The 22,159-nt window shown below is 43.3% G+C and overlaps 1 protein-coding gene across 13 annotated transcripts in view; it reads right to left on the bottom strand.

The window, feature by feature from the left end:
• The window catches only part of DOCK3 (dedicator of cytokinesis 3), a 585,647-nt gene that overhangs the window by 72,649 nt on the left and 490,839 nt on the right, over positions 1–22,159 (bottom strand). For all 13 annotated transcript variants that reach the window (XM_073352483.2, XM_073352491.2, XM_073352484.2 and 10 more), the window contains 6 exons: positions 20,041–20,139; positions 16,361–16,455; positions 12,678–12,753; positions 11,921–12,021; positions 11,580–11,638; positions 8,045–8,193 (listed from right to left, as the gene is read on the bottom strand). In XM_073352483.2, coding sequence (XP_073208584.1) covers positions 8,045–8,193; positions 11,580–11,638; positions 11,921–12,021; positions 12,678–12,753; positions 16,361–16,455; positions 20,041–20,139 — 579 coding nt within the window. The remainder of the gene's footprint in view (positions 1–8,044; positions 8,194–11,579; positions 11,639–11,920; positions 12,022–12,677; positions 12,754–16,360; positions 16,456–20,040; positions 20,140–22,159) is intronic.

Here is a 22,159-nt window from a genome sequence, read left to right as displayed (position 1 = left end):
CCAATCCTCCAATTTGTCTAGGTCCTTCAGTATCCTATCCCTCCCCTCCAGCGTATCTACCACTCCTCCCAGTTTAGTATCATCCGCAAATTTGCTGAGAGTGCAATCCACACCATCCTCCAGATCATTTATGAAGATATTGAACAAAACTGGCCCCAGGACCGACCCTTGGGGTACTCCACTTGATACCGGCTGCCAACTAGACATGGAGCCATTGATCACTACCCGTTGAGCCCGACAATCTAGCCAGCTTTCTACCCACCTTGTAGTGCATTCATCCAGCCCATACTTCCTTAACTTGCTGACAAGAATACTGTGGGAGACCGTGTCAAAAGCTTTGCTAAAGTCAAGAAACAATACATCCACTGCTTTCCCTTCATCCACAGAACCAGTAATCTCATCATAAAAGGCAATTAGATTAGTCAGGCATGACCTTCCCTTGGTGAATCCATGCTGGCTGTTCCTGATCACTTTCCTCTCATGCAAGTGCTTCAGGATTGATTCTTTGAGGACCTGCTCCATGATTTTTCCAGGGACTGAAGTGAGGCTGACTGGCCTGTAGTTCCCAGGATCCTCCTTCTTCCCTTTTTTAAAGATTGGCACTACATTAGCCTTTTTCCAGTCATCCGGGACTTCCCCGGTTCGCCACGAGTTTTCAAAGATAATGGCCAATGGCTCTGCAATCACAGCCGCCAATTCCTTCAGCACTCTCAGAGGCAACTCGTCCGGCCCCATGGACTTGTGCACGTCCAGCTTTTCTAAATAGTCCCTAACCACCTCTATCTCCACAGAGGGCTGGCCATCTCTTCCCCATACTGTGCTGCCCAGTGCAGTAGTCTGGGAGCTGACCTTGTTCGTGAAGACAGAGGCAAAAAAAGCATTGAGTACATTAGCTTTTTCCACATCCTCTGTCACTAGGTTGCCTCCCTCATTCAGTAAGGGGCCCACACATTCCTTGGCTTTCTTCTTGTTGCCAACATACCTGAAGAAACCCTTCTTGTTACTCTTGACATCTCTGGCTAGCTGCAGCTCCAGGTGCGATTTGGCCCTCCTGATAACATTCCTACATGCCCGAGCAATATTTTTATACTCTTCCCTGGTCATATGTCCAACCTTCCACTTCTTGTAAGCTTCTTTTTTATGTTTCAGATCCGCTAGGATTTCACCATTAAGCCAAGCTGGTCGCCTTCATCCTATCTGCTGTAGCGATGAAGAGTTGAGTCAATTTACGGAAAGGCTTGGTACGTTCTAAGTAGAAAACCAAGGCCCTCAGGGCATGAAGATGCCTCTCTTCACTGGTTTTGTGCGGTTTGGGATAGAACGCTGGAGGAAGATGTCCTGGTTCATATAGAAGGTGGAGACTACCTTTGGCAGGAAGGCTGGGTAGGGCCACAAAGAACTTTATCTTTTTAGAAGACCATGTGTCATAAATATAAAGGGAAAGGTAAACACCTTTAAATCCCTCCTGGCCAGAGGAAAAACCCTTTCACCTGTAAAGGGTTAAGAAGCTAAGACAATCTCGCTGGCACCTGACCAAAATGACCAATGAAGAGACAAGATACTTTCAAAGCTGGAGGGGGGGGGCAACAAAGGGTTCTCTCTGTCTGTGTGTTGTTTTTGCCGGGACCAGAGCAGGAATGCAGGTCAGAACTCCTGTAAAAAGTCAGTAAGCAATCTAGTTAAATATGCGTTAGATTCTGTTTTGTTTAAATGGCTGATAAAATAAGTTGTGCTGAATGGAATGTAGATTCTTGGTTTGGGTCTGTGTTCACCTGTGCAAATTGGTGAGGATTTTTATCAAGTCTTCCCCAGGAAAGGAGGTGTAGGGCTTGCGGGGATTTTGGGGGGAAAGACGTTTCCAAGTGGGCTCTTTCCCTGTTATATTTGTTAGACGCTTGGTGGTGGCAGAAATAAAGTTCAGGGACAAAAGGTAAAATAGTTTGTACCTTGGGGAAGTTTTAACCTAAGCTCGTAAAAATAAGCTAAGGGGTTTTTCATGCAGGTCCCCACATCTGTACCCTAGAGTTCAGAGTGGGGAAGGAACCTTGACACCACGTATGGAGTTTCTGAGGTCAAGGCTTTAATTTCGAAGACCCATCTCATTGACATCACCGCCACCAGGCACACGACCTTCCATGACAAGTGGGAAAAGGAGCAGGAACCCAGCAGCTCAAAGGATGGGCCAGTGAGCCTAGAGAGGACCAAGTTAAGTTCCCACTGCTGGACAGGAGCCCGTACTTGCAGGAAGAGTCTCCCAAGCCCTCTCAGGAATCTGACCATCATGTTATGGGAAAACACCAACGGTCGTTGGATCGGCAGGTGAAAAGCGGAGATGGCCGCGAGATGCACTCTAATGGAAGAGTGTGCCAGGCCCTGGTTCCTCAAATGGAGAAGGTAGTCCAGGACAGCCTGTATGGAGAAATGTGAGGGAGAGATGCCCCGTTCGGATGCCCAGCGGGAAAACCTCGTCCACTTGGCCAGGTAAGTCAGTCTAGTTGAGGGCTTCCTATTTTCCAGGAGGACCTGTTGGACTCCTTCCAAACAGGTCTGCTCCTCCGGGTTCAGCCACACAGCATCCATACCAAGAGGTGGAGGGACCCGAGGTTTGGGTACAGGAGTCGACTGTGATCCTGTGACAGCAGGTCCGGTCGGTTGGGCAGGGGCCAGGGAGGGGCTGCTGACAGGCTTGTGAGCATGCTGAACCAGTGCTGGCAAGGCCACGTCAGGGCGATCATGATGACCTGTGCCTTGTCTCTCTTGATCTTTGCCAGGGCCCTGCTGATGAGTGAAATCAGAGGGAATACGTAGGGAACGCAGCGGGTCAGGCTCCCTGACCACGACAGGAGGAAGGCATAGGAGAGGGAGCCCTTGCTCAGACCTTGCCAAGAACAAAACCAGTGGCATTTCCTGTTCTGTCTGGTAGTGAACAGGTCCACTTGGGGCGTTCCCCACCTTTGGAAGATCATTCAGGCTACCTCTGGATGGAGTGACCACTTGTGGTGAGAGGAGAAGTCCCTGCCGAGCTGGTCCGCCAGAGTCGGACCACGTAAGTGCATGCTGTCATATGGCCCCGCAGGCACAGACAGACCCTGGCTCAAATCAGAGGGAATGTGGAGACTTCCGCGATGAGGTTCGTCAATGTGTGGAACCTTTCCAGGGGCAGGAACGTCCTGTACAGGTCGAGTCGAGGACCGCGCCAATTAATTCTATCCTCTGCACTGGCACGCACATCAACTTTCCATCGTTTACCTCTAGACCCAGAGAGTAACACATAGCTTGAAGCACCGTGACATCCCTTTGCACTCGAGACCTGGAGCTGCCCTTGACGAGCCAGTCATCAAGGTCTGGGTAGATCTGGATACCTCGGCGCCTGAGGTAAGCTGCTACCACTGACATGCACTTGGTGAACACCCTCAGTGCTGTAGCCAGGCTGAACGGGAGGACCGCAAATTGGAAGTAGTGGGGCCACACCATAAACTGGAGGAAGCGTCTGTGTCCTTGAAAGATCGCCATATGGAAGTATACATCCTTCAAGTTGAGGGCGGCATACCAGTCTCCCAGATCCGGGGAGGGGATAGTAGAAGCCAGAGAGACCATGCAGAACTTTAGCTTCTTTAGGTACTTGTTGAGGTCTCGCAGGTCCAAGATGGGCCACAGACCACCCTTGGCCTTTGGGATTAAAAAGTATTGAGATAGAACCCTTGTTCTAGTGCTCGAGAGGAACTTCTTCCATTGCACCCAGTTGTAGCAACCCCTTTTCCTCCTGCGTGAGGAGACTCTCATGAGAGGGGTCCCTGAAGAGGGATGGGGAAGGCGGGTGGGAAGGGGTGGGGGTAGAAAGGAACTGGAGGGTATAACCCTGTTCCACTATGCTGAGGACCCTTCCATCAGAGGTTATAGCTGTCCAGGCAGGTAGGAAGAGAGAAAGGTGGTTGGAGAACACTGGGAAAGATGGGTCTGGGGAATAATCTGTTAGGTCGCCCTCGGACGCACCCTCAAAATGACTGTTTGGCCCCCTGCTTATTATGGGTCGAGCCCGACTGGGCAGAGGGTGGAGGCGGGTGGCTCGGGCAGCACTTGTAGCCCTTGGCTCATTTATGGGGCTGGTCCTGCTGAGGCTGGCTCCCCTGGCCCTGCAGCTGCTCCAGTTTGAACCGCTTATGCGCCGGGGCTGGGACGTAGAGATCCAGGGTTTTCATGGTGTTGTGGGAGTCCTTGAGGCCATGCAATTTGCTGTTTGTTTGCTCTGCAAATAGGGTCCGGCCATCGAAGGGTAGGTCCTGCACAGACTGCTGGGCCTCGGTGGACAACCCGAAAGGGACCGTGAGCTACTACGGGCCAATTGCCGGGAGGATCGTCCTGAGTAGGGCGACCTTCCTTTTGGAGATGGGCCATTATGGCCCGGTGATCAGCGGTATCTCGTGTTTGATTGGTCCTGGGATTGGTAACGAGCCCTTGGAGATAGTTGGGGCTGGTCCCGGAGTTCTTGCTGCGAGGCTTGTGCCTCAGAGGGTCTATGCCTATCTACCGGAGAGGTACGCCTCGAGTCCCTTGACCGGTGTTCCCTGTGTGGGGACTGCAGAAGGCTCTGCTGAGCCTGCCCCTCCAGTGCTGAGGCATGGCGGCTGCAGGCGGGCAAACACTGGCGGGATGTCCATCTTGATGGGGAATGGTACCGCTGAGGCAGGGACACACGCATAGATCCCAACTCGGGTTTTCCACAAGACCAGGGTACCACGGAAGCTGGTGAGGGTGGCACTGGGAGCATCAGGATCTCCTGAGCTGCTTGAAGGGCTTCAGGTATCGATGGCACCTGATGCTGGCTGGGGCCTGAACTGCTATCTGGAGCTGCAGGCAAAGCATGGGATGGCCTGCACCACTCAACTTGAGCTGGGGCCCGACTTCCCAAGGGGGATGTTGAGTTGCCCGGCACGGATCTTGGCTCGCCCCCTGCCCTTTCCTTTCCCTTGCCAGGGGTAGGAGATCTTCCCCTCACAGTCTTTTTCGGTTTCTTGACTGAAGCCATGGAAGGAGACTGGTGCCAGCTTGTGGACAGCGCCTGGGGAGCACTGCACATGGAGGCCATGGTGCTTGGTGTGGAGTCAGACCGCTGCTCTGGTGCTGGAGTGAGTGTCGACTCCATTAGGAGTGCTCTTAGATGGATATTGCGCTCCTTCTTCGTCCTAGGTTTGAAGGACTTGCAGATACAGCACTTGTCACTTACGTGCCCTTCACCTAAGCACCTTAGGCAGCTGATATGTGGATTGATAATGGGCATACGCTGTTTGCAGCAATCGCAGGGCTTAAAGCCTGGGGACTGTGGCACGTCCTGACCCCTGTCTGGGTCCCATTTGTGACTAATGAAAAGTTTGAGAACTACTACTAAAGGTAACTAAGAAACTACTAACTATATATAACTATTTTACAGGATTTCAAAGTTTGCAAGAACAAAGAACGAAACAACGCTAGCCAAAGAAGCAGATATTCCAGCACCATCACTGGCGACAAGAAGGAACTGAGGGTGGGAGGCGTCAGCGGCGCCCCTTATACCATGCGATGCGGGTGCCACTCCAGAGGGCACAAGAGCCGGTCCCCCATGGATACTGCTGAGGGAAAAACTTCTGGCACTGGTGCACGTGGCAAGCACACACACCTAATATGGAATGGACATGAGCAAGCACTTGAAGAAGAACTTTGTTCTTCAAGCTGTATTGCTCACGTCCATTCCATTCTAGATGTGTGCGCATGCACCTGCACAGTCGTCAGAGATTTTGATTAGCGGTATCCGTAGGGTTGGCTGTGGTGCCCTCTGGAGTGCTGCGCTCATGCGGCGGTATATAGGCATTGCCGGCCCTACACCTCTCCGTTCCTTTTTGCCAGCAACTCCGACAGAGGGGTAGGAAGGCAGATAATGGAATGGACATGAACAATACATCTCAAATAACAACAGTTACGAAAGGTAGGTAACTGTTTTTCTTCAAGTGCTTGCTCATGTCAATTCCATTCTAGGTGACTCACAGGCAGTATCCTTAGAGTTCAGTCATGTGGCTTGCAACACTGGTCTACCAAAACCAGCATCGTCATGGACCTGCTGGGTGAGTGCGTAATGAGACGTAAACGTGTGGATAGACAACCAGTGGCCCTGCAGATATCTTGAATCGGCACTTAGGCCAGGAAGGCTGTTGCCGAGGCTTGTGCCCTAGTCAAGTGGCGGTTACAGTCGCCGGTGGAAGCACTTTAGCCAGATCATAGCAGACAAGGATGCAGGTGGTAATCCATGATGAAATTCTCTTAGGCGGACACTGGAAGACTTTTCATCCTGTCCGCCACTACAATGAACAACTGTGTCGACTTACGGAATGGCTTGGTCCTTTAAGTGTAACAGGCTAGTGCGATCCTGACGTCCACAGAGTATAATTTTCACTCCTCTTCTGACTTATGAGATTTTGGAAAGAAGACAGGTAAGTATATGTCCAGGTTTGTATGAAACTGTGAAGCTATCTTGGGCAGGAAAGCTGGACACAGTCACAGCTGGACCTTGTCCTTGTAAAACACCGTATAGGGAGGCTCCGAGGTAAGCGCCCTAATCTCAGAGACCTGCGGGCAGAAGTTTTTGTCAGCAGGAATGAAACCTTCTAGGAGAGTAGAAGCTGGGAGCAGGAAGCCAAAGGCTTGGGGTCGGGGGGCGGGGAGGAGAGAAAGATGGTTTATTGTTCACCCAACTGATCACTCTTTTCAATTGTGATGCATAATAATAAGCCAAGTTAGGGAAAACACTAAGCAGTGCTTTTTCTTGCTTTAGTGATCACTAACAAAGATTCTGGAATCATAACTCACTTGACAATTTTGTTGATGGAGCATGAGACAGAATAAAACACATTTGCTCTACCATCATTACAGCACATTGGCTTTCCAGTACTCACAGCAGAAACATTTATTTGTGCCACTAGCCTAAGCTCCAGAAGAGTCACAGAGAGTAGGTGTTTGTATTAACAAGGTGCACATTTTTAGTTTAGTTTCTGACCATAACGATACACTTTACTATGACATGGGTCAGTTGCCATAAAGAAGAGCAAGGAGGAGAACGTAGCCTTTTGCTAAGTCCCTTTAGAGTGTAAAGTGGCATTTCTTTACATTCAATGCAATGTGCCTTTATTGATTTTTTCCCTCTTCTTTAAAGTGGATGCCTTTTGCTACAAAATGTAGATTTTGTTAGTAAATAGTAATCATAACAATAAGCTAAATCCTGAAAACATTATTATTATCATTAGTAAACATGTATTAGTAAATTTTGAGATCAACAGGATTACTCATGGGCTTGAATTCAATCATGTGCTTAAGTGTTTGCAAGATATGTGCCACAGATAAGAAAATGCCTGCCTCAGAGGGCTTATAGTTTAAAAGACACAAAACCAGACATCAGGCTACACTCTCATTGTAGCTAACATCTGTGGAGATGCACTTTTGATAGGCCAATGGTAGGAAAATTGTTAAAAAGTCTCAATGCACATAAAGCCATACAGGGTATTTCATCCAAAGATTTCAAAGCACTCTATGTATTTTTATTAATCACATGGTACTCACTGTACAGATGGGAAAACTAAATATCTTTACAAATCTGGCCCTAGGTGACTAACCCAAGGTCATACAGAAAGTTAGCAGCAGGGCCAGGAATAGGAGTCTTGACTCCTAGTAAAACACTGCAAGCACTAGAATACCTCATCACATATGGTTTAGAAGCATCCATTGTTTTTACCATTAGGAAGGAGAATCCACTTTCCCTTGCTCCCTGTGCAGTGAATGCAACACTGTGTTCTGTATTAATAGGAGAAAATGCCTTATGGAAATGTTCATATAATGGTGGGACTTTGGTAGCAGTGTTGTAAAGGATGTTACTTTTTAATTAGTATCTATCTATCTATCCATCCATCCACGTCAACTGCTCCCTCACATTCAGAAACAAACTATCAGTACTTCTAGTGCAGTGTTGCAGAAGGGCAGAACAACAGAGAGGATATAGCAAGAGCCTGAAAAACCATATCACCTGTTTGAAGTTGCCATTTTTCCTCTGCTCCCAGTCCATCATGTCATGAAAGATGGGGATCATGATGTTGCGGACCTCTGTCTGTGGGACCAGTGTGACACCAAGGAAGGGGCCAATCATTCCCGGAATAAAGTGAATTTTATGTTCACCTGGGCAACACAAAGCAATTTACATTTAATGAAAGCCTTCCTTTTTTATTATTCCCTGTTGAGAAGAAGGTGAGACTATATGGTAAAGACACATGCAACTTGTCCCTGCATTAAGCATAAAGAAGCAAACAGGTTCTTTCTCCAAAAATTATCAAATCAATGGTACTTTAAGTTTTCCATGGTGAAGTCTGCCTGGTTATCTTTACATTAATTAGTCTTTACATTTAGCAGAAACTGCAGATCGTACAGGGAAACTCATTCAATATCTGCTTCACCTTTATGTGTCAGAAGCATTAATTCTGCCAGAGAAGATGGAGAGATTCCACTGCCGTTTTGGAGGCTCTGGCTCCTAAGGAGAAAGGGATTTTTCAAAGGAACTGTGATAATAGTATTTAATGGATCAGCTACAGGTCCTTTATACTTTTTAGAGTTCCTTAACCTTAGTGGTATGAAATTTGCAATTGAATGGACAAGGACCTTGACTTTGAACGAAACAGTGTCACCTCTAGGTAGCAGAAATATACAGCATTGTTAGCAATTATTTTTAAAGTGTGCTTCCACTGTAAAACTTTAGTAAATAAAACAAAATTATCTGAAAAAAACATTGATAGGGCAATATTGTTTTGAGATATCACTTCTCCACAAAATTATCTTTCAGATTAAATTGGGAATCCAACATACACCTACATATTGGAGGTTTTCCTCTAGTAAATTAATCAGTCTCTTAGGTGGTCCCACAATTGCAAAAAGGCAGGGGTAGGAAAAGAGAAATAAACAAATCAGGAAAAGCAGAAAAGCATGATTTTGATTTAAAGAGATAATAATTTTAATCCCTATGGGGAGCATATGTCATTAACTCTGCAATATTAAAACTCCTATTTCATTTCTCAGGTTTCAGAGTAGCAGCTGTGTTAGTCTGTATTCACAAAAAGAAAAGGAGTACTTGTGGCACCTTAGAGACTAACAAATTTATTTGAGCATAAGCTTTCGTGAGCTACAGCTCACTTCATCCGGCTGTAGCTCATGAAAGCTTATGCTCAAATAAATTTGTTAGTCTCTAAGGTGCCACAAGTACTCCTTTTCTTATTTCATTTCTGTCATTCTGCATGTGAAGCATAAAGCAGACACTTTGGTGTATTCCTCAAAATCATGATCTGGATGATTACAATTTAGACATACTAGATTTTGTCTTTTAAGCTGCATGTGACATTTGTTTAAGCCTGTTAACAATTTCATGAATATTGCTATCTATTTTTCAGACAAATAATGAGAAGCAAAGTGTGTTTCTAACATAACTAATACAGTGAAGTCAATGTGATACATTCCCTGCCAATGTGATGGGGCACATGTCATAAGATGCTATGCTGCACCCCAGCTCACTTCAACCAAAAGATGTTATTTAGATCAGAAATAAGTACAATTCATAGTTTTGTAGATTATAAGGAGGCCAGAAGGGATCACTGTGATCATCTAATCTAACCTCATGTATAACACAGGCCACAGGATTTCCCTGAATTAATTCCTGTTTGAACTAGACCATATCATTTAGAAAAACATCCAATCTTGATTTTAAAATTGGCAGTGATGGAGAATCCACCACAACCCTTGGTAAATTGTTCCAATGGATAACTACCCTCGCTGTTAAAAATTTATGCCTTATTTCTAGGGTGAATTTGTCTAGCTGCAATTTCCAGCCACTAGATCTTGTTATGCCTTTGTCTGCCAGATTGAAGAGCCCTCTGTTACCTGTTCCATAAGTAGATTCTTATAGACTGAGATCAAATCACCCCTTAATATTGTCTCTGTTAAGATAACAGATTGAGCTCCTTGAGTCCTTCACTATATAGCATGTTTTCAATCCTTTCATCATTTTTGTGGCTCTTCTCTGAATCCTTTCCAATTAATATCAATGTCTTTCATGAATTTTGGACACCAGAAATGGGCACTATATTCCAGTAGCGGTTGCACCTGTGCCAAATATAGAGGTAAAATAACCCCTCTACTCCTAGTCAACATTCCCTGTTTTTTAATAATCAAGAAACACATTAGCGCTTTTGGCCATAGCTTTACTCTGCGAGCTCTTGTTCAGCTGATTATCCACCATGCCCCCCAAGTACTTTTGGAGTCACTGCTTGCCAGGACAGAATTCCCCCATCCTAGAAGTAAGGCCTACATTCTTTGTTCCTAGATGTAGGATTTTACATGTAGCCACATTAAAAGCTTATTTGTTGCTTGCACCCAGTTCACCAAGTGATCCAGATCATTCTGTAGCAGTGACTTATCCTCTTCATTATTTACTACCCAATCTTTGTGTCATCCACAAACTTTACCAGGAATGATTGTATGTTTTCTTCCCAGACAGATAAATGTGTTAAATAGCATAGGGCCAAGAAATGATCTCTGTGGGGCCCCACTAAGAACACGTTTGCCTGATTATGCTTCCCCATTTACAATTACATTTTGTGAGCTATCAGTTAGCTAGTTTTAGCAGATTCAATATATGCTGTGTTGATTTAGTAACATTCCAGTGTCAATCAAAATATCACGTGGTACAAACTCAAATGACTTACAGAAATGTAAAGTCTATTACAACTGGTGTAACAACTATTGGATAATCGAGGGCAAACTTTTGCGTTTTTTTAACCAGAAACAGAGAATTTGTTTCAGAGTAGCAACCGTGTTAGTCTGTATTCGCAAAAAGAAAAAGAGTACTTGATGCATTCCAATGAAGTGAGCTGTAGCTCATGAAAGCTTATGCTCAAATAAATTTGTTAGTCTCTAAGGTGCCACAAGTACTCCTTTTCTTTTTAGAGAATTTGTTATTATACTTATCAGACACATTAATAAAGCACTCATAAATATGCATGTCTCTTACTGCATGTCTCTTCTGTACATGATCGCTAGCTGTGCACTTTTAGAATTCTGCATCACCCTGACTTGTTCTGTTGTACCATTTGCAAATGGATGAAATTGGACAGAGCTGTAAAGGTTTAGTTTCAGCGATGCAGTCATAGACCAGATTAAAGTCAAGAGTGTACAACCGTATCTCAAGTACTAGACTAGATTGCAGCACAACAGCATGGATTTCCAAATGCTAATGCAGTACATCATCTGGGAATACCAAAGAAAAGCTGTTGAAACCAGTCACTATAAGATTTGAGAGTAAAGTATTCAAATTCATAGGAATGAGTTATTTCAAATGAGAAAAATATCACCATAGAGCTATTCAGAAAGTCATTTTTTTTAGTTGAAAATTCCTGAAGAAACTACAAGACCCAGCATAAGCTCTGTGGTGTCACAGCACTAAAGCTGAATATTAGTAATGCAATTTTTAAACAACTTTAGTTTTGGTGATTAAAAGGAGAATAGGAGACAAAGAGACATACCCAGGTTCTGCCACATGCTGAATAACTCATATGCCATCATCACTCGCATGTCGCCGTATCTGAAAGAGACGGCATAGACAATCCCTTAATGGGACAAAATACAGCAAGTTGGTGATTTAATGAAATTAAATCAATATTTAAACCAAGGTTATACTTTTTAAGAACACCAAGGGATTCATCAAATTGTTGCATACTTGTCCTATGACCTCTACGTATGATTTTTCTGGGATGATTCCTCTCACTGCCTGTAATGTATGGGATTTTGTGATAAAAACCTACGTCCTACTTTTGAGGTTATGTCAAAAATCAGAGTTTTGGAGGCAAGGAGATCATATTCTTACTTGTCCAGAATCTTCTTTCTCTTAGCTGGAGTGACAATTTCTAGCTGCAGGCTTGGCTGGTTTATAAACAGAACTGCCAAGCTGAAATAGGAGTTCCACACCTAGAAAACAGGAAGGAAATTAAACACATGACAGTCCAAAGGCAGAACAAGTTCTGAACACAAACATACATGCCATGTTTACATTTTACAGAAGGCATCAGGTTGTTCCACCTTAAGTCAGAGGAAAATAGGTAATTATGTCTCAATAAACCAGATGTAATAATAAACTAAGTTAAATCAGTGCCAAGAATTATACAAATACTGGAGGGAATGACAATTAAAAGAATCCAGCAGCAACGGAGTGGTGGGGCTTCAGACATAGGCCTTTCACCTCTTGACACCTGAATTCAATTCTGCATTAGGCCAAAAGTGAAATGAGTTTGGCAGTTTCAAATATTCCTAGTGAACACGTTTTCATACCTTAAACCACAACATAGAGTGTGCTTTGAATTACATTAGACACTATACATTCTTGACTTTAGCCAATGCAAGCAGTCTCACTTTTCGTACCATTAGTTCATAATGCTTCTGCTCTTCTGGGATTTTCCAGTTCAGTCAAAGCCTCAGCAGAGTTTGATTACTGTCTGTATCAGCTAGTTTATTTTCTGAGCTAATGAACACAGTGAACATAATCTATTAACATAGAGTAGCCACTGTTCCTGCATTGCTGCTGGTTTTAAAGGCTGTCATGAAATTTTCTAGATCTCAATCCTTACCTTAAAATCAAAGTCTGTTTCTGTGAAGTTCTTGTGCAGGGCAGAAGACAGGTACTGGACTGTGGTAACTATGATACTATAATTAAAAAAAAGATCGTCTTCAATCAGCAGTACAAATTACATTCAGAGAGTTTTTGAATGGCTCTGAGCACTGGTGCTTTCTGTTACATTTCAAAATGCATTTTGGCACTCTTTCTTTATGCAGTCATTTCTAGATATCACCATAAAGGTCACTGTATTTTGGTTTTTTTTTTAACAAAGACTTCAAATTAAATAATGCAAGGACGAATTCACAAATATGTTTTCCTGAACTATTGTAGATATTGGAAACTGAAGAATATCTTTGTAATTGATGAGTTTATTTTGAAAAGTCCAGTACTGCAGTTAATAAATAAAAGAACAAACATAACTTATTTATTTTTGTTTCTGTGCATTTCTTTAATCAAAAATCAGGTAGGCACAATCCTCTACGGTTTTTGGACTTTGCTGTAAATTGATCTCCTCTGTACATTTTGGGTAATATTTTGTAAGCTCTGGGTTCACTGGGAAACGTAAATATGTTTGTAGGTGCTTTGAGCAGGGGGTTGAATTAGATGACCTCCTGAGGTCCCTTCCAATCCTGATATTCTATGAAATGCCTTTAATTAAATGGGAATAAATCATGTAACAACATGCAAGAATTAATGAAGTCTAATTTGCTTTGGTATAAAAAAGAAATAGGCTAAAGCTCAGCATCTCATTCATGTGATACTTTCAGCGACATTGATAAATGCACCTTATTTCAACCTGAAGAGATTTCCAGCTAAGCAGCGCCAGCAGGATGAGGTTATCTAGGTAACCAGGTCTTTTTTACTTTATATGGATTTCTCTTGTCCTGTAGTACAGCATGTAACCTGGGGGTTCACAACATCTATAGCTACTTCTTTCACTTCTCGTTAGCACTGTGAACTCACAGAGCATACAACACCACTGTTATAATATAGATATTCAGGCCTGTCTGTAAAGCCCTATACTCTAAGAATTTAAGTGTATTCTTATCACTTGGCTAGTTAGAGGTATAAAAGAAAGAATCAAAATCACTGTCTGCCAGTGTAAGGTCCTTCTCTTACTGTGACAGTCTGAGGCCCTGTGCTTAGGCTAAGATCTTTGGCTAAGCAACAGAGGCAGCCATAAGCTGGGAAGTGACGGGTCACCTCCTCACATTCCAAACTAGTCACATTGAAATAAGGTGCTATTGGGCTGTTAGGAATATACTCCTGTCCTGATAGTGCCTATCGCCTCCAGAGAAAGGGAAGTGCCTAGAAAATGTAAAAGGAAACTTAGTTTGATAGCATCCTGTCTGGCAAGAACTCACTTATCAATAGCTGGGATGTAAAATCCTCACTTCTGTATTGTTTTGTCATAATAGTTCCCACTTTGCTATAGTTTGTCTGTATAATCTCTGTCTGGTTCTGTGATTGTTCCTGTCTGCTGTATAATTAATTTTGCTGCGTGTAAACTAATTGAGGTAGTGGGATATAATTGGTTACATAATCATGTTACCATATGTTAGGATTGGTTAGTTAAATTTCAGGAAAATGATTGGTTAAGGTATAGCTAAGCAGAACTCAAGTTTTACTATATAGTCTGCAGTCAATCAGGAAGTGGGTGGGTGGGAAATGGGAACAGGGAATGGGGGTGGGGAAATTGGAATCATGTTTTGCTAAAGGGGGAAATGGGAACAGGGAATGGGGGTGGGGAAATTGGAATCGTGTTTTGCTAAAGGGGGAAATGGGAACAGGGAATGGGGGTGGGGAAATTGGAATCATGTTTAGGCTAAGGGCAGGAATGGGAACAGGGACACAGGTGTAAGGCTCTGTGGTGTCAGAGCTGGGAAGGGGGACACTAAGGAAGGAAACTGGAATCATGCTGGCTGGAAGTTCACCCCAATAAACATCGAATTGTTTGCACCTTTGGACTTTGGGTATTGTTGCTCTCTGTTCATGTGAGAAGGACCAGGGAAGTAAGTGGGTGAAGGAATAAGCCCCCTAACAACCACAGCTGACCAATCAGCCTTCAGGAAGAGGTCCATGACATCATCTTGCAATGTGGACCCCTCCAGTACTTCAGTTAGTCAACTGTGATGCTACAGTTAGGTTAGCTAATAAAATGAGACACTAGTAGGTAACCCCAGCCTACTGCTGCTACCTCCTAAAAACAACAGAAAAAGCTTGACAAGGCAAAAATAAAAAACAAAACTAAAAAATTCAAGCCCAAATGACAACTGCATAATCAAGAAATAATGATTTCAATCTGATACCTTGTCACCTGGTGTAAGGACTGTGGTCTGCCCCTCCTTTTCTAAAAAAAAATTGAGTCCACCACCAGGGCCGTCTCTAGAGTTTTTGCCGCCCTAAGCAAAAAAATTGCCGTCCCAGCAATTGCTGAAGCAAAAAAGAAACAAAACAAAAAAAAAAAACCAACCGGTGGCTGGAACGCCGCCCCTGGAATTGTGCCGCCCCAAGCACGTGCTTGCTTTGCTGGTGCCTAGAGCCGGTCCTGTCCGCCACTGATCTAAGCTGAGTTGTTCTGGTCTTTCACCCAAAGAGCATGTTTACAACCTGTAGGGATGCTGGTTCTGTCAGGAGCAGTAGCCCCAGGCAGTGCACCAGCAACAAACTGCGAGAAAACTCCTTGGTGAGTTTTGTTGCTGTTTTTTAAATTGAGACACAATGAAGAGGTAGGGAACGGATAGCTCAGTGGTTTGAGCATTGAACTCAGAGCCTTGGGTTTAGCAGGCCAATCTCTGAGGGGGCCATTTAGGGATCTGGGGCAAAAATTGGGGATTGGTCCCACTTTGAACAGGGGGTTGGACTAGATGACCTCCTGAGGTCCCTTCCAACCCTGATATTCTATGATTAAGCCAGAGAGGTAACAATGTGGGTAAAAGGAAAATTAAGACCACAAGCACTATATATCCAAGAGCTATGTATACCTCAGCAGCTCCTTCCATTTTAGTAACTTGGCTGAAATGGAAGAGCCAGTCTTTTTGGCTATCCCTCCTTGCACCTCAGACTATTGACGAAGTGCATTTATCACATGGCAAGAGGAAACCATGCCTCCCTCAGTCAGGGAAGGATTTGTGGGGTAATTGTGGATACAGACATAGATAACTGGAATTGGTGTCTAGTTCTACTCAGCACTTAAAGAGTGTTGCCTGTCTTCAAAGCAATGGACCTAAGCAAAGCAATTACCGAAACTTTACAGATGGGAAAACAGACAAAGGGGCAGATGTTCAAAGGGGTAAATAAACTCCATATGTGACTAACTTTGGGCAGATCATTTTAGCTCACTATCACTTGTGTGCATAAGTGATAGAATTTACATACAGGAAGCCTATTTGCACTTGGTTTTCGTGAAAAAAGAGCGATTTATAGTATTAACTCTATAGTATGTGTGCCCACTGGTAGCATGTAAAACTTGTACATGAAAGTGATCATTCATTGACAGAAGCCCTAATTTGGCCCTGATAGCTTAAGTAACTTTGCAGAACCAGGATTAGTACTCAGGAGGAGTTCCTGCCTAGAGTCCCACCCCTCAATCCACTAAAACACACTGTTTCTCTGGGATTGAGAAGCCCTAATGTAGAGTACCCCCAGAGTTCTCAAACAAACATTCAGTGCTTTAAACATGTCCATACTCACTTGCTGGTGAGCAACCTCATCACCATCCAGTCCCGAGGAAAGACACTCATCTTCATTAGATTTCGAAACACACAGAAAATCTTCAGCAGGAACTCCTAATACACAGATAAAAGAGAATAATAAGCAGTGGCAGCTGTAGGCAAATGTACTTTCCTAGCCACAGCCAAGACAATTAAGTTAATTATGTTTCCCTTGCTTGATCCCTGTGTTACTAGGCTACATAGCTCAGGACATGGAAGCAGCATGTATGGGAATGAGACAGATACAGTTGTTTTCAGCAGGTGCACTCTCCTATATTTTAAAGCTTACAGTGCAGCACTTTATTTTACTTTATTCTATATGACATTTCAGTAGTGTCATGCAGAATTCTGGTCTGAGTTCCCAGTGTGCCTTTTGGAGGAACTGTTATTTATTTAATTTATATTAAAAGGGGTATGTTTTCATGGTTCTAGGCACCCCTGTCATAAAATAAAAAAATGAATAAAATAAATTATTTTATAGGTTATGTAATATGGTAATATAAGATCCCATTTATGATGAAGAAGAAAGGACTTGCTAAAGGCATCCCACCCCGATGTCTGTTTCTAAAAGGACCACTTCAGAGAGAGAGAGAGAGAGAGAGAGAGAGAGAGAGAGAGAGAGAGTGTATGTGTCTATCATGCAAAAAAACCTAAGGGAGAAAGAAGAGTGGTCTAGCAGTCCTGAACAAAGGATTGAGGAAAAACTCCTGAGATCAAATCCTGGCTCTGCCAATGACTTACTTTTTGATTCTGAATAAATCACTTAGCAACTCACTATCTGCCTCATTTTTCACTTTTATATAACAGTAATCCTCTCTTAACCCATAAAAGGGGTATACATTATTGTTGTTACACCAGCATAATTCAATCTCTATCTCCATAGCCAATTTAATCACAGGTCTTTTTACTGAGACTATCAAGAAGGTTGCCAGCTGTGACAGTGGTATTTGTGATGTCAGGTGAGAACAACTTCAAAACTTTTCTTAAGTGAACTTTTCAGTAGAGCTGGTCAAAACTTGGAATTTCTGGTTTCTGGGAGATTTCAAAACTCCTTTCTTCTAATTCAAGTAGAAAACAAATATTTTTGAAATTTCCTAATTACCCGAAATTCCCCCCAACCCCAAAAAATACAGTTTTGGAAGACATTAATTTTTAAATTTCAATTTGGATTTCTCAGTTTTGTTTTGGAAGCTTGTTTTTTTATTCTTGAATTTCAAAACTTTGTTTCAAATTTGATTGATTTTTAAATTTTTATTATATTTAATTATTTCATGACATGTAGATGTAGTAAATATCATTAAAGGCAGCTGCTTCTTAGTACTGACTGAAACATCTTAGTAGCTTCCCTTTAAGATTTCAAAAAATATATTAAAAATAGAATATTTAAATGATTATATAATATTATGAGTCAGTAGCTACAGTGCATAATGTGCAATACTACTGACATAACATAATATAAAAATAATGTACCAACAAAAACAGGTACAAATAAAATAGAATTCAAAATGAAATTTTGAAATTTCAAAGCAAAAATTCAAATTCCAAAGCAAAATTTTGAAACCTGAAATTAAATTTTAAAACAAAGATGTACTGAAATGATATTTGTTTGTTTTGAAATTTGAGAGAATTTTTATCAAAACTGACAACTTTTTCAGAAATATTTCAATTATGATGAAACCAGAATTTTCTGTTAAAAATTCCACAAAAATTTCCAACAAGCTCTACTCCTATGTATATTCCATGTCTACTTAAGACTCAGTATGAGAGTGCCAACTCTTATCATGTGCACTATTGAAAAAGTCATCAAAAGTTAACTTTAGATCACTACCAATTTGAGCTCCATTCAACCTAGCAACCTAGAGGTAAGAGACTCTGTTATCCCAAAGTCTGTATCTCTGAGCCACCCAGCTTTTCTCAGGATACATTTTCATTGATATATACAATAATTGGAAGTTGACAACCTCTTTCAAAAGCACTTCAGATCCTGTTCCACCTTGTTTGTTCAGTGTTTTAACAGGTTTCTACCATGGTGTCAGTTTGGTATTACTATTCACTCTATTACTGAGCTGTCACACTAGCCACAAAAACATTTTGTATATAACCCCATCATCATACTGTGAAAGGAAAGTGGCAGCATGACTGTTACTTCCATCAGATTTATGTATTGCTGCTTGAAGTTAATCTGCACTTCAGAGCCATTTACTGTGATCTGAGACATGCTGCCTTCATACTGATGCGAAGGTAACAGATAGGCTTCTCTCCCTTTGAGATGAACACCTCAAAACAGATAACGGTTGGGAAGCCACCAGTGAGGGTACATAAACAGTGTACTAAGCAACTCTCTCTTCGTAATCTTCATAATAGCTATTATTTAGGTCACCACTCACAAATGGGAATTTGGGGAGCTTGTTGAAGCATACCAGGTAGAGTAGGCTGGCCACTACTCCAACAGACCAAGCTAAAATTTGCTGTTGACTTTTCTCTGCTTGGTATGCAAAAGTCAGCCTTGGAATATAATTATCTTTTGACATAAGAACAAACTTCAAACCTTTTAAGTGAGCTCCTATGTATATTCCATGCCCTTCAATAGGTTGCAGAATAAACTACTTTGGATTTTCTAGTCTGTACAGACTACTAGTCTGTAGTTCAAGCTATGTTCCACAAAGTACCATAATGATATCTATCCCAGGTACTTATCTGCTCCCTATTATCATATGATCTGAACACCTTGCTATCGTTAATGTATTTATCCTCACACCACTGCCATGAGGTAGGAAAGTGCTATGGGTATGACTAACTGCAGCTGAGAGGTGTTATTCCCAGTGCGGTGGACAGATTCGTGCTAGCACACTAAAAATAGCAGTGTGGAAGTTGCGGCGCTGGCTCAGGTTAATCACTTGAGCGCAGACCCAGGAGGTTGGGCAGGCTCGGACTTGGGCAGTTATCCTGAGCCACTGCTAGTGCCACAAGAGCCACACTCCACTAACTCAGGGTGAGAGCTTATGCTCAAATACATTTGTTAGTTAGTCTCTAAGGCGCCACAAGTACCCATTTTCTTCTAACCACACTGGGAATCACAACTCTGAGCTGCAGTGTAGACATACCAGAGACATTCTGGGTATGTTTACAATGCAGAGAAAAACCTTCAGCACAGTCTCAGAGCCTGGGTCAACAGACTTGGGCTTGCAGGACTTGGGTTGCCGGGCTAAAAAGAGCAATTTAGATGTTCCTGCTCAGACCGGAGCCCAGGGTCTGAGACCCTCCCCCTCAGCTCCAGCCCAAGCGTGAATGTCTACACTGCTCTTTATAGCCCCACAGTCCGAGTCCCATGAGCACAAGCCAAAGGAACCAGGCTCTGAGATTCGGCACCATGGGTTTTTCTTTGCAATGTAGACATACCTTCGGTGACTTGTTCAAGGTCACACAGGAAGCCTGGGATAGAGGTAGGGACTCCCAACTCCTAGGCTAGTGTCCTAACCACTGGACCATTCTTTTCTCTGATAATAAGAAACTAAGTATATAAAACAAATAGTGACTATATCTGTAGTGAATGTGGATGCTCAGTAGAGTAAGTGAAAACACCTTCTGCACTGTCATCTATCTGATTTCTGAGGATAATATTTAATAGCTGCTTCTAAAAACCATGATGTTACGTCCTACCTTTAGCTCATCCTTGCTCTGGAAGTTGTCCAGTAAATGTTGAAAATGAGTGTCTGACATTTGACGAAGCAGAGACAAGAGACAGGACACATACTCTCCCTGTCAAGTAAATGAAGAATTATTCAGTCCAGACAATCAAAGTATTTTTTAGATGTAAAATTCAACCTGAGGTAGGAGGTAAAAGGTGGGGTCTGAAATGGCACCAATGCATATGGAAGAAAAGCTCATGTGCAGAGATTAAAAATACTGTATGACAAATGATCTCTAGTTCCTGTTAATACATAGCAAAAAATCTCAGAGGCTCAGCTTTCATAGGACTTATTACAAATATCAGAGTTTAAATGGTCAATACTGACAGTCAAGGGGTCTCTCTCTCTCTCTCTCTCTCTCTCCCCTAGTATGTAGGAGAAGTGAAGCTACTCTGAAATCAAGGTCTTACATAGTAAATAATACTTTGCCGTTATATAGTTCCTTTCACCATAGCCTCTCAAAGCGCTTTACAAAGGTGAGTAAAAATCCCCACTGTAGCAAAGTGGTCACCCGCTCCTGCCTGGAAGGGCTTAAAACGGCCTTGGGAGAGGGCTGGGGCAGCAGAAAAGCTGGGCTGATTGGGAGGCAGCCTCAGCTGTGGCCATGCCCCAAATAGACCCAGCTGATCCTATAAAAGCCAGTGAAGCCAGGCACAGAAGGACTCTCTCTCTGGCCTGTTGAGAGGGAGGGACCTGGCTGCTGGGAGTATACCAAGGTACCTGAGGTGGAGCAGGGCTGGGGGAAGGCTAGAGGAGCTGGGGAGCTCTGGCCTGGAAACCCCCCAGGCTGCAGGACTAGTGGAAGGCCAAATAGATGCTGGGATTGCAGAGGGTAACCCAAGGGGTAGGCAGAGGCAGCAGGTCCAACCTCCCCTTGCCTATGATGAGTGGTGCTTACACTGCAGTCGGCCCCAGGAAACGGGCTAGGTGATGACTGGCAGTGGCCATAGACTGAGGTGAGGTGGGGGTAGAGAGTTTGTGGTTCCCTGGGAAGGGGAGACCCAGATCTGTGTGGGGTACTGCAGGTGGCAGCACCTAGGTGTGAAAGGGGGCACTGGGGTCCAGGAGGGACTAGGGGCCCAGCGGCAAGAGGGACACCGGCTTGCAGAGGGAACTCTGGAGGCTGGAATACTAATTCCCTGGATGACCAGCAGGAGGCACCACATGGGTGAGTCCTGCCCCGCTACACCCACTTGTACACCTTTGAAGAGTACAGCGTAAAGGGGTGAGGCATTGTGTCAAAGATAATGTTGCAAGTCAGTAGCAGTCAAGAATGGTATCTGTCTCCACCTTACTAGTTCCCTGCTATGACTACCAAACATGTCTCCTTGTAGCAATTGTGTCTCTAAGCCACTGAAACAATTTATTTTTAAACTATTGCAAAGATTTTCTAAGAAGTACCTAATCTTGTGTCACATATTACAGATACTGTGCTAAATATGAATGTTCATGAAGAATGTTTCTGAAGAGATTTTATATCTGGGGGTTTCCTGGGCAAGTTCATTTTTCAGATGGACTCAGGTAGCTGCCCATGTGCTTGGGAATGTTTATAAACTTTTCTGAGCTACTCCACTTAACGTTAATACCTTGTCTTTACTAAGAAAAAGGTGTGTTCTTACAGGTACATGTATTAGCTAACAGATGTAAGTAAAAGAATGTAAAATCATAGTGAAGAAAAGACAGTTGTGTTTTTTTTTTCCCATAGATACTAAGATCAGAAGGGACCATTATGATCATCTAGTCTGACCTCCTGCACAACGCAGGCCACAGAATCTCACCCACCCACTCCTGCAATAAACCTCTCACCAATAGTCTGAGCTACTGAAGTCCTCAAATCATGGTTTAAAGACTTCAAGGAGCAGAGAATCCTCCAGCAAGTGACCTGTGCCCCATGCTACAGAGGAAGGCAAAAAGCCTCCAGGGCCTCTTCCAATCTGTCCTGGAGAAAAATTCCTTCCCGACCCCAAATATGGCGATCAGCTAAACCCAGAGCATATGGGCAAGATACACCAGCCAGATACTACAGAAAATTCTTTCCTGGGTAACTCAGATCCCACCCCATCTAACATCCCATCACAGGCCATTGGGCC

This window comes from Lepidochelys kempii, chromosome 7 (genome assembly GCF_965140285.1).
Source record: "Lepidochelys kempii isolate rLepKem1 chromosome 7, rLepKem1.hap1, whole genome shotgun sequence".
Classification (NCBI taxonomy): Eukaryota; Metazoa; Chordata; order Testudines; family Cheloniidae; genus Lepidochelys; species Lepidochelys kempii.
The sequence above is the reverse complement of the archived record's forward strand: the minus strand, read 5'-3'. Positions and strand labels throughout refer to the sequence as shown.